Genomic DNA, 13473 nt, shown 5'->3' with positions numbered 1-13473 from the left:
GCGGACTAAGGGCCGGGCGACTGCCCGGGGCGCCAGAGAAAGAGGGGCACCAAAACGAGCCTCAAAAAGTAAATTTTATAATGTGCTTTCTACTGACGTTTTTGGTTTATATTCTTGTAAAGTAGTGGCAATTATATGATCTTTTTCCATTTCACTATGGAAGAAGAGAGTTTCATAGTACTAAGGGGGCTGTATCGAAAAATTGAGAGATGGCATGTAGAATAAAGAGTGCCGGGAATTAAGTATTGTTTGTTTGTTTGCTTGAGTTTAGCGTTCCACGGTTATGCCTTAATGGGCAAGGGAGATGTGGATACTAATTATAGTGGAATCCGAACCACTTTTATCGTTCAACAGTAATCCACCGGGAATTGGACCCGGTACCACAGAAGGCAGGCGTGCTAGCCACTAGACCAGGGGGGTGGAGTTGGTATTGTTTATAGCGGGCCATATTCTTTGTGAACTTTTCCTAGGTAATGGATTTCTTTTTGAAAATGGGTTTAAAACAGGGGCGTCATTTAGGGAGGGCAGGGAGGGGCATTTGCCCCCCGTGAGTTTGAGATGTATATAGATTTTATCATTAGAATAGTAGTAAATCAGTGAAAAACGCGAAATTTTACTTATATCAAGAGGTCTTGCCCCCCCCAAAGAAAATCTGAAATGACGCTCCTGGTTTAAACTATTAAAAACACTATGATAAAATGTAAAATATAGGCTACTACTAGGGGAAGGGCGCCAAAAAGTCACTTTGCCCATGTGAAAATTTGGCCTGCTCCGCCCCTGCGTACTTTCTGTATATTTTTTGGCCTTGCAGCTTGTGCGGTCCCCACGCCACATTGTTGCGGGGGCGCTATTTACGCCTACCCTTCGAACGTAATTCAATAACTGTTTAAGAAATTCTACCATCAGCGTGAAAACGGGAATATATTTTTCTAATAGTCTCATAGAACTTTCACTCAGAATGCCAGATGCAATTTTTCAGAGTGGGCTCTGGCTAAGTAGAAGGAAGATCTGTTTCCTAAGTAAGTTCCTTTCAGAAAGTTTGCTATTTCTTTAACAGTGATGTAAATAAATATACTTATCCTTATTAGCTCGACACCAAACCATCCTGGACAAATCCCTCTAGAACAATGATCGGCAAAAGTTATTCTGCATAATTTTATAAGCGACTCAAGGGTGAAACACTTGTTAACGAAAGCAATGTTGTGTATATACTGCCTTGTTTCTGACAAAATATAAAGTCTTTTGTAATCTTTAGACACTTTTCCTATTCTTTTTGTCACCCTTGGTTGTGTAAGGAAGCCTCGAACAAATAAAGAAGAGGTAATATTACAGATAAGGGGCGCTATAAATATATTAGGTATTTCTTTTGTTACCTAACCATAACGGCTTAGGGTCGTCTTCAGTAGAATAAAAAATGCTACGTGATATTACATTCACGAAGGAGGAAAGGATGCTCTAAATATATTTCTTATTCATTTTGTCTGCCCTGCTTCTCAGAAATTATATACCTTCTGTTGGAGGGTGCTGAAAAGAGAGGAGGGGAAATAAAACGTCGTGCCCCCTCATACATTTTAAATTTTGTGACGTGGTTGCTCAAATTGTTACTAAAGAAAGCACTTTAAACTAAGATGTGTAAAGTTACAACATTATGTAAGGGTGGCATATTCATTAATAATAATAATAATAATAATAATAATAATAATAATAATAATAATAAATATGAATGTCTTTGGAGAGCCGAAATTATGAGACGAACAATGATATGTAGAGGTTTAAGATGGGTGGTCATAGAGGAGGAAAAACCAGGATTTTTCTCTCTCTGACTCTCTAACGTTAAGATTATGTGCTGAAGGTAAGAAGCATCATCATTCTACAATAGGTTGCTTTAACGTAGAATATCTATTACTTGAGCTCCCCTCCTTCGGGCAACTTTGCTTATGTAGTAAATTCAAAACAATTTCAATTTAAGACAAATATTTATAGAGAAAATTAAACATTTAATAGGGAAATCTGTTATCAAAATATCCAAACACGTAGATAGAAGACTATGTATTGAGAAACATTGTGAAACTATAAAATTCTCCAAATTAGAATTAACATTTACTGAAAAACATTCGTTATGCATCAGTGAGCACAGGGGAATTAATTACGAATCTGTTTGGAAACAAAGTTAGAGAGACTAATGCAAATGCGACGATATTTTCTCTCTCTCTCTTTTTTTTTTTTTTTTTTTTTTTTGGTATCGTCATGAGTTTTACACATATGTTACAATTTGATTCTTTCCCAAATAAAAAATAAATAAAATAACCTTAGTGATAAAAATGACAACAGTACTTCCACGGGATTCGAACCGTCTACCTTCGGTATACAAACTCGTTGCTTTACCTAACTGAGCTATTTGCTCTCTTACGTAAGCTGAACCTGTTGCACAGTAAAGACGATTTTTCATTACGATTGGGCTAACAATTCGTCTTTTTCCATAGGTAATTTCCACTATTTGTACTATCTATACGTTAATACTTAGCATAGATTCATATATTTGGAGTTCGCTGATAATGCATATAATAAGACATACTAGAAATATTTCGTTAAAATTTTCGTTTGTAGATCTAATCCACGCTTCTCTCAATGACATAGATGTCGCTGCTTCGTGTTGAACTGCAGAATTCCCTCGCGTTCTTGAAAATTTCCCACTTTAGCAGAGTTGGTAATTCTCGAGATTTCTGTCGATTTAATGTTTTTTGCTTCTAATTTCTTTATTTTAAGCTAATATCTAACACAAATATTAAAAACGGGTTTGTTATTAACCTGTCCTGCTGGGGAAACTTTCCGAAATTTCGAACATATAAAGAAAACGGAGATATTTTCAAAAAACTTCAAAATAAAGAGACGCGTCATTTATTTTGCTCATCGTAGTACCTTCAGACTAGATTTACCTTTCCGGTTTATATACTCATCTCCATGGAATTTTGGTTTCAGCATTCCTACGTAAGTACAGTAAACTACAACAATTGCTGTGGTAAACATAATTTGCTTGCATTATTACTATTTAGCCTGCATTATTTCACTGTTGGAAGAAGAGAGCTTTATCCATTCACGTGCTTGCGCAACGATGTTGTCAACCACTGCATTTACAGTCCGAGATACAGTAGCCTGACTAACATTAAGCTCCTCTCCTATTTCTTTTTGATAGCCGGGATCAGCGAGATAGCTGCGCTGCGAGCGAGATAGCACTGCAAAATTTGAACTCGATTGATGAAAGTATGGAAGTGCCGCATCGGACCTAAAATTTTAGAAAAATTGGTACTTTTGATGAAAATTTTCAAAAATAGAAATGTAATCTGGTGATGGCATTTTGCATGTTGGTTATCCCTAAATGATATAAACAATGCTACAAACAATATTAATGGGCATTGTAGGGTCTCTATAGAAATACTTGAGCTCGAAGGTTTTGCCGAAATTTGCTTAACATAAACAAAAATCGTATATTTCTTTATTACGTTTCTTATTCCGATAAAAAATAACGCGCATTCATTTTGACAACACGTATGGTTTACAATGTTTAAAGTTTATTCGAGAATAGCTTAGAACTCTCAAGGAAGTGGCAGCAGGTCGAATTCCGCCCTCCCGTCCACCCTTGCATAATTGCATATATTGGTTTACTATGAAATGTTAAACAAGTTGCTATGTTTTTATGTAGTAAATTTTTACTCTGTCATAGCAGAAAATCGTGGAATGTGGTCACGAGATTTAAGTGTTGCAAAACAAATTTATGGCGCTCTTCTTTGACACACACTGACGCTGCTACCTCCGGTACAATTTTCACATGTCTTTCGACTGCTTGGGTATGAACAGGAAAACAAGTGATATCTTCTCCCGGATAAGATGCTGAGTTAATGTTATCTTGTATCTGTTTCGCACTTAAGTGTCGTGTTAATGATGGTTCAGGCAATTGGCACTTAAACCAACCAATCATATCAATATAGTTGACTGCGTCGACCAGAATTTCCGGAACTATGAATTCTCGGGTGACATTAGGAGATGAAGAACTTTAAGATCATGCTTTTAGAATTCTCCTCCATCCAAGTATCCTCACGTTTGGGTCGTTATCAGAAATTATCGTTTTAAGAAGGTTTTCCAGGTGGGCAAACCAGGCGTTTCTTTTCAACATAGGATCGATTATGTTTCTATACTTGTCGTCCATGTAGCGGGAAGCAGATAAATGAAACCATAGGTGTCGGACACCTTTATATAAGCACGATTTTTTTTTTCTTGATAAAAAACCAAATAGGAGCATACACGTTGATAATGTACTGGATGAATGCCTACAACGTTTCAGACGGATGCAATGTACAGACTTAGTACTCTATCGTCAGCCACCTAACATGATGTAACTTCCTAGGATATCTGTCAGTCAGTCCAGTGTCACAATCGCCGGTTGAAACAACTTTACAGATGCAGAGAAGATATTTTTGGTTAAAGGTTAGGTCCTCTGTTAAGTCAGCAGTCCAAGACACTTACATAGGCTGAAACTGTTGTACCGGCATGTTTTGGCAGTCTTGTAGCGCCACTCCAATTGGTCCTGCGAACGTAGTAGGTCCAGCACTTTTTCCATCTATTTCATCGATGACGTGCCGCAAGGGAAGTTAATTTCTGTGCAAAAGATAAACAAATCCTTGAAGAGGCTTTTTGAGATAATATTCCAGTTGGGCTATAAGACTATTCTTCCGACTGGTATTAATGGACGTTGCATCGCAACCTACTACGACGAATCCTGACGTATCGATATCATTTTCTAAAAGAAAATTTCGGATGGCTTCACGTCTTCCGTCAAAATATAATCCTTTCACTTTACTTGACATAAGTGACGACGGAGCTTCCTCTGAAAATATTTCATCTACTTTCTTAGTTAGCGAAAACTCCGGAGTGTTAGGGAAAACTCCGTACTTTGTGGGGAGCAGTAAAACGGCAATGTGCAATGAGCTGAGCAGGCAGTGATGGTATAAAATGGGATAACCCCTCTGATTTCCAAAAAGAGCAAGTAGTTGGCATTCCGTTATGCGGTGCAAGAGTGATGAAACTGGCAAATGTGTTTGTGTGTCAAAAGGGCTAGTGTCCAACCGATGACGACCTACAAAAAGCACGGTAAAATCACATCGGCGAAGAAGAACAGTGGTCGGAAGAAAACCATCCGTAACAAGTAATAGTTGCTCAAAACTGTCGAGGACAGTAGTGAAAGTGACAGAGGAACTCAAGTAGCATTTCCTACAGCCCGTACTGCCAACCACAGTCTGTCTCGAGTTACGTGACATTAGAATACATGTCGGGTTGCAAGAAAGAAATCGCTGATAACGGATCACGACGACTTAGAACGACACCAATGGTGCAACGAACATACAACATTAGCCGCTAATGACTGGGAACTTGACACAGTCGGCTTAGTGTGGGCACATTATTTTAAACAACAGGTAGTGTTTATATATAGCAGACGCTCAAAAAAGCATATCTTCTGCTGTGTCTCCGCCTAACGGTGAAACTTGGCGACAGCTCTGATGTGAGCAGCAATATCCTAATTTTCAGTTGGTCCTACGCTGATTCTTACACTCGCGTCACGATGCCGTGATAATGTCGTCATTTTAGGTAACCATGTGCATTATACGGTTCAGATATTACTTCTGGCCAGTAACACTGATGATGTCCATTCACACAGCTGGAGTTCTTGTAGCGTGGTTTGAGGAACATCAGGATAAAACTGAAGACCTTCCCTAACATGCCCAATCCGAAATGCCGAATTGCAATGTGTACGTTTTAAAGATGCGAATCCGGCGCAGATTTCCGCTTCCTTTATCTCTCACGAAATTCAGTGATGATCTGCACACCGAATCGTGTAATATTACGACATCTAAGACTTCACGTCACGTCAAAACCGGAGCTGTTTGGAGGATGAAACGAGTTCCAACGCTATATCCCTCTAAGTTATGCTTTTTTCAGGTTTCTCATTGGATTGGTAGAGCTCTGTGTATGTCCTATGCTCAAAGATACAAATGGACGAATAACTGAATTACAATATACGCATCGCCTTAGTTTGCATCAATATTTTTAATCAAACAGAGTTCAATGATGAAGGGGCGAATTAAAGTAAATTCTAGATTGTATGCTGAGAGCATTGGTATGCTGAGGTTCCCGTTCCATCTACGCAAAAAGAAGAAATATTGCGCACAGCTTATGAGGTAATACAGAGAAAATCCCCCTCATATTTAAACTGAACAAACCAAAATCCTGTTCGTTGTGGCTGCAACATGAAAGCATGAAAAGATGTTATCAAAATAGAGGAAAGTAATATATGCCAAGCCAACTAGTTTTCACCGTTTTCATTAATTACTTTAACGTCCGTTTTCAACACTGAAAAGGGAATCAATACGGAAGAGGGATCTAAGGTTTAATGTGTCATCTGGAAACTTACTCGAGTTAGTATTCGAGGTAGGTATCCCCACTGGAAATCGAGTTTGTGACCGCGCACACAGAAAAGATGACCGAGATTGAAGAATCGTTAAGTAAAGAACAAAAAGGAGTAACTCTACACTTAGCTTTCCTTAGGGAAAAATAAATAATAAACGTACCTGCAATAACGGTGTTGATGCACTCATACAGGAGAGACATCGCTGACGTACTGCAAATAAAAAACAGTGTTTTGTAATCAGATTTTAGTTCCTTTGTAATCAGATTTTTAAACAGTAACATGCAAGTTGCAATATATAACTACACCTGTAACGTGTAGAGATACTAATATTTCTATATCATTAATAGAATCCGCGTAATAATTATACACTTCGTATTTTCTCTCTGACTCGATTTCTCAGCATACTTTATGAACAAGTGAAACCCTTTAGAAATAATAAACACTTCTGACCAGAGTATATACACTTGTTTATTAAAAACTAAATTACAGTGTACGTTTTCGACAACTTAACGTTGTCTTCATCAGACATTAACTCAGGAATGCTGGACCCAATGTTGCCGGCGGGAACTCATGTAATCTGAATTCCACATGAAGCTGTGAAACGGACGCACAATTTTAACTGAACATACCAACTAACTAATTCACTGTGGGATCTTCCTATCTTGAACTACCCTAGAGGAATTGGTGAAACATCGTTTCTTGGAAATTTTAGTTTTGTTGAATTCAATGACGAAATTCCAGAAAATTGCTGATACACACTTCATCGGTGCATTTTCTTAAAAACTGATGTAAAGTTGAAATATTAACTCAAGGCTATAAAACTTGAGGAAAGTAAGTGAGTGATAAGTGAGGAAAGTAATGAAAACCAGAAAACTATTGAATACCTTTACACTATACCACACCATCGTCTTTAAAAAATAAGTTGCAACCTCTAAAGATTAACACTGATTTTGTGAGTCTGTGCATGACAACTGTGCTGAATTCCCAACTATAGCAAGGAAGCAGGTAGGCAAGCAGATAGATAGACACTCACTCACTTTCTCACACATTTTATATATGGGATAACGAAATACATATTCACTAAATGTAAAGATAGTAAATAATATCAACTTCTTTATTTTACAGGAATTTCCGATTTGTTGGTAGAACAAATGAGAAGTGATCACCGTACAAAACAAGTTTCTAAGCATTATGGATAAAAAAAATTACACTTCCAGTTGAAGTAATAAACAGAATTTTTGTTATGAGTCTGAGTTTTTCAGTTGCAAAAAACGTCACCCCATCTGATCAATCTGTATATACAAGTGTGCAGATGAGGCATAGAGCCCGGTTTTCCTGTGTCCATCAAGCTTTCTTTTCCTTTGTTCACTCGAGCTCGATTTCTCCATTTTTAGCGTTCTTGTATATATAAATAAGAGAGTTTTGCTATTTCCCTCTGTACCATAGTGTTACTTGTTCTTTAATTTTCTTAAAGGGTTTTTTTTATTATTATTTGTTCACTCTTTTGATTTATGCCGATGTGGGGCCACTAGCATGGTTGTTCGTTCATGAGTGTGGTTCTGTTTTCGTTTTTTTCGTAATTGTGTATGTTCCCGTATTCCTATCCCTGTTGGTACTTGCATATGGTTTAGCACCTTACCAGTTGGGACCGGAAAAATTGTTGGGACATTTTCCGATGTCAACAATTTTTAAGCCTACAGGGGCTTCGTGGTGACAACCTGGACTTCCTAGACAAACTTCGAGAAGGTCCCAATAATTATAGAAAAATGTGAGAATGTGTTTAAACCGTGTGTATGCTCTACCGAATTAGCTGCTCCTGGCGGTCTCACACTTTAACTAAGAAACGGTGTGTAAATATGACGCATACCACATCTGTTGGCACAGCCTTGCTTACGGGATGGAGAAACGTAAGCGGAGTGGAAAGAGGTGAGTCGTGCAGGAGAATAAACACACAAGTAAATTTGCACAGTACTTGTTGGTACCGATACAACCTTGAAGTTTTCGTTTGCGCAGTCACGTCGACTCCCAGTAGCCTGCCTGTCGCATGACATAAGTAAAGAGGAGAAGGTGGGTTGAAATCAGGGGAGGCATTGATCACAATTGGAGAAACGTGTATGAATATGTTCACAAATTGTATTTCCAGAAACGACGGGAACAGAAACAAAGATTGTGATAAATAAATGGAAGAGAGGCTAGCGTAAAACATATACACAGCGCATAATCTTATCGGGACACAATTATTGTTTCTATGTACACACCTAATCCGACTTTCTGTTGCTCCAGATGAGAAGGTCTGGGACCAGTGTCTGCAGCGAAAGTTAATCCATTTGAACAAGAGCAAAAACAAATATATGCTTAGAGGTACACTAGAATGGTCTAAGAGTGAAGACTTAAAAACATATTTGCAAATCACAGATTCATACATACCATATGTTCTAACTTTCACACTATTTTATTTCCTTCTTTTGTCAAACAGAACGCGTTAGTTTAAACACAATAATAAACTAAATATTTATTTTAACCTTTAACAAAATAAAAACTGTCAATCATAGTTTACCAATATGTCGTATACAGATTCATTAAATTAATTCAAACATATTGATTTGGAAATACGTAAGATGTCTGGATTTGCCAAGGACAGGCAGCGACCGCAGCCCGTGATTGTTGGTGGCGGTGATATGGCTAACTCTGTATTCTGTGAGGCTCAGTAGAATGGTAGTGTGCTTGTATCGAGCAAGCGGTCATAAAGTAAAATAAGTTGAAGCTAATTTCCAAAGAGGCCAAATTATTAAAGCTCGGGTATGTGGTGAAAGTGGTAAGTATGCTGAGTGTGTTCCGAGAAACAACATTTAGGTGACGGTCAAAGTGATGAAATCCTTCAAATTTTACGTGGAAACCACATCCTCGAAGAGGAACATTGGTTAAAAGAAAATCTTCGGTGACAGGTCCCACCTACAGCTGTGCGATATTTCGATATATAGATCGATAGATATTTTTAAGCATCGAAAACTTTTAAGATCGAAGTTTTTTAATATTTCGATATATTTCTATATTTCGGTATTTTTCAGTATTACTATATTACGATTCTTCGATACTTTAGATGCTTTAATATGCTCATGTTTCACAATATTTCGATATTTTCTATTTAACCTCTTCAATCCCGGGTACTTATCTGCAGTCGTAGAAAAAGCAAATTTGTATATTTTTAAATTGGAGTGCTATAAAACATACAAATGACGTTTTGTAAGAAGACAGTACCTAGGTATATTTATGTTTATAAACTGAAGCTGCATAATCGAAAAAGTAAAACAAACCTGTAAATTTCAGCATATTTATTATCTAGTGCACTATGTATATCAGTGTTGTTCAACTATCAAAATACAAGCACAATATGTTAAAAATGTCTACCAAAGGTGGCTCTGCTTCAAACTAACAGACGTAAAATTTTCTCGCATTCTGACTTGAGAACAAAAATAAGAACTGTAAGTAAAATTTCTTCTCTGAGTTTCCTGCGACAAAACTTTTAATTGTTACGGACATGACTTTCCTCCCGAGCCGAGTCTGGTGTCTACATGATAATATTTATTATTATGTCCCTTCTTTCTCCTGTATTTCATGTCTGTTTTACTTTGCATGCAAATCATTAGGAAAAAATGAAATGAAATCTTTGAGTTTTACGTCCCACGCTTATGCCGGTTAGGTTAAAGGAGACTGTGATGATGAGTAATGAATGAAATGGCGGAATGAAGAAAGTGGGAGGAAACGGGAGTACCCCGAGGAAACCCACGCACACGGTGTTTGTCCACCACAAAGTAAACTTGGCGGGGGCTGGGATCGAACCCGGGACCCCACGTACCACAAATCATTACGACAGTTTCTATTTTTCTGAATATACAAAAACGTCTTTCACTTAGCGGACTTGAAACTTTTTGATTTCGAACACCCAACCTTACTACATCTTTGGTAGTTTTTGTCTTCAGTTTTTCTTTCTTTCTTTACATATCCCCATCACTTTATCCGTTTCTTCAGATCCTTACGTAAGAGTTGTTGGTTGATTCAGGGCTTAGCATCTTGTACAGCACCGAGGCTATAGGATACGTGAAATACAGCTTAACGCGGGATTCTAACCACATGAGTCCCACCAGAAACCGAACGCGGGTTTCACGAACTTCAGGCGCTCATACTACCAAGTAGCCACTAGGGAATATGAAAGCGGAAATCGAGTAAGTCATTCTAAGAGTATTCGAAATTAGAATTGTCTTTTCTATGGACTATCTACGAACTCACTAAATACACTTCCACTCAATGCCCATATACCCAATGTACCAATATTTGTTCTTCCAGATCTAAAAATGCTTACTTATTTAACGGTTGCACCTGGAGTTGGAAACAAGTCAGATATCACCTGTGGGGTTACCTAGGACCATGCGGCCAACGCAGATCTGAGCCGATGGCAGTGGCGTGTTACGGCCAACTCCATACTGCGTGAAGGGTAGTGGAACGTGAATGGACAATGAGCTAAGCAGAAAGTGATAGTATAAAATGAGAGTTTTATCTAGTTTTCAAGGAAGGAAAATTGTTGCTTCGTCAAGTTCTGCAATCGCGACAGAACTTGAAGGTCTTTGACTTTGACATCTTTAGGTATGGAACTGACTAGTTAATATATAATGTACTATAGTGCTACTTATGCTCGTTGTCTGGATTATCAAGTATAAAATGATTCAAACAAAAAATTTCTTGCACCAGGAACAGCGAATACGTGCAAGTGTCTCACAGTGACAAGTGCCGATTGCAAAATGGAAAGCGAATGCGCTCGCAGAACAATTTTAGAGAGTCGAGACTTGTTCTGTTTTCTTTCATTTCCCAACAGCTTTCCAACGATATGCTACTTCATCCCCCTTACCATTTGAAAATTTTAAGGATAACCCCGTCTAGGACCCTAGGGAGGACCCTGGGACAAATATTTTTACTTTAAATCATTGTACTTTTGAAATGGTGACAAACGTGGTTTGCTGTTTTGACATCTGTCTCACCGTTTCAGGCTTTTTGGAGTGGCCATAGATTTTATAATGACGTTTTTACTGACAGTTTGACCGGCCGCCATTTTCCACAGTGTAATTTTAGAGAGTCAAGACTTGTTCCGTCTTCTTTCATTTTCCAACAGCTTTCCAACGATATGCTACTTGATCCCCTTACCATTTGCAATTTTTGAGTTGGATCCCGCCTGGGACCCTGTGAGTGACTCTGGGAGAACACTTTTTACTTTATGCGTTGTACTTTTGAAATTATGACAAACGTGTTTTCCTGTTTTGGCATTTGTCTCACCGTTTGCGATTTCTAGGGGTGCCAATGGCTTTCTGGACACCCTGTATGTTCATATAACTAGTACTGTATATGCATGGGGAAAATTTTTATTACAGTTTCATAATAGATGTCATTAGTGCTTTCGATTGGTATATGAACCATCTTCCACTTCGATATATAATTTCCCTCTCTTCCCTTGTTAGTGCATGAGTATTAGTGAAATTTGTCTACTGTTCTTTCTTTTAAGAAGTAATTTGATTAAAATTAACAAAATTTCACTAAATCAGAGAGCACATTTAAGAACTCAGTTTCATTCAAGAGCCCTATTTATTGCAACAGAAACTCTTCATGATGGTAGATATGTATGCAATTATAAAATTTCTGTAATTAATGCACAACCAGGAGTAGGCCTAAACGACAAAAAGGCTCATAAAGAAAATGAGTGCAGACTATTAATTTTCAAGATGATTTACAAGTTTTATTTTTGAATGCTTCTTTTTTAAATATTCACAATATTGAAATTTCTCAATTCAGATTTTTCACACGTTCGAAAAAAATAGACTTCCATTACTAGTAAAACTAACCTAATACAAAGATTTTTGTTATTTTCCCAATTTTTCCACATTTTCCGGAAAGAAACAAAAAAAAACTGTTTTTTACCAGCCGGTTCAAAATTTCCGGATATTTTACAACACTAATCTTGATTTGACCCTAGTTTTCTCTCTCTTTTAGTTTTTTATGCACATTTGGTTCCAACAAGTCGGTTTCCCAACTCGGAGCTAACAAGTACGCAAATACGTATATCTATCTATCTATCTATCTATATATATATATATATATATATATATATATATAGGGTTATGACACTATATATCGAACACTTAAGGGCATTTGTATAAATATTTAATCAATATTTTCTGTTAGTGAGGAACAGGCCCTTGTATGAGCGATAGAACTTTAAGAGTATTATTTATTGGTTGAATCAGCCCATTATGACAATTATAATTAACAATTTTGAAGTTCGAGGTACACTCATGTCTCAAAGGATTGTCGTATATCTATAACTGTCTTCTTGTAAGAATATAATTTGATAATGATTTTGCAGGGTACTTTTAATACTGATACTGTGTGTATAATTCGGAAATGTATATGTGTAATAAATTTCATAGGAAAAGAATTATAAATACGAAAATTACAGTGAGTAAAACAAAATGTTGCTAAATGGACAAGAAAGTTTTGCCACATACATATGTTTGTTGATTATTCACATACTAGCATTATAAGAAATATTGGGCGAATTTGTTATCAAATTATATTCCTATAACAACATATTTATAGACATGCAGCAATAATATTGGACATGAGTGTACATTTAAGTAGCAGAGTTGTATTACTTCTTGTACCGAACGGGGTGGTGCTATATATCGATCAATGAGATTTCAATTGTCGAACAGGATGTTTTAAATAGTGAACAGCGAGGTTTAAATATCGAACATAATATTTTATTTTTAAACAAGTTATAAGATTATAACAACATTGTAAACACATTGCGATAATATTCTAAAATAAAAAAACTAAGATATCAGATGCAAAGAGAAATACATATTAAAATGTTCTAAGCTACAAAATATTTGTTTCCTATCGCCACTTTTCAGCAAAGGGAGAAGCATGTCTTATGTTAATCTTTTTTGTTGCCTTTCTTCTTCTTG

At 37.0% G+C, this 13473-nt stretch overlaps 1 protein-coding gene across 2 annotated transcripts in view; it reads right to left on the bottom strand.

Moving 5' to 3' along the window:
* Window positions 1–13473, bottom strand: part of g (adaptor-related protein complex 3, delta 1 subunit-like garnet) — an 895910-nt gene that overhangs the window by 497478 nt on the left and 384959 nt on the right. For both annotated transcript variants that reach the window (XM_081759537.1, XM_081759539.1), the window contains exon 8: window positions 6621–6670. In XM_081759537.1, coding sequence (XP_081615663.1) covers window positions 6621–6670 — 50 coding nt within the window. The remainder of the gene's footprint in view (window positions 1–6620; window positions 6671–13473) is intronic.

The sequence above is a fragment of the Thermobia domestica genome, chromosome 5, assembly GCF_964235325.1.
Source record: "Thermobia domestica chromosome 5, izTheDome1.hap1.1, whole genome shotgun sequence".
In the NCBI taxonomy this organism is placed as follows: domain Eukaryota; kingdom Metazoa; phylum Arthropoda; class Insecta; order Zygentoma; family Lepismatidae; genus Thermobia; species Thermobia domestica.
The sequence above is the reverse complement of the archived record's forward strand: the minus strand, read 5'-3'. Positions and strand labels throughout refer to the sequence as shown.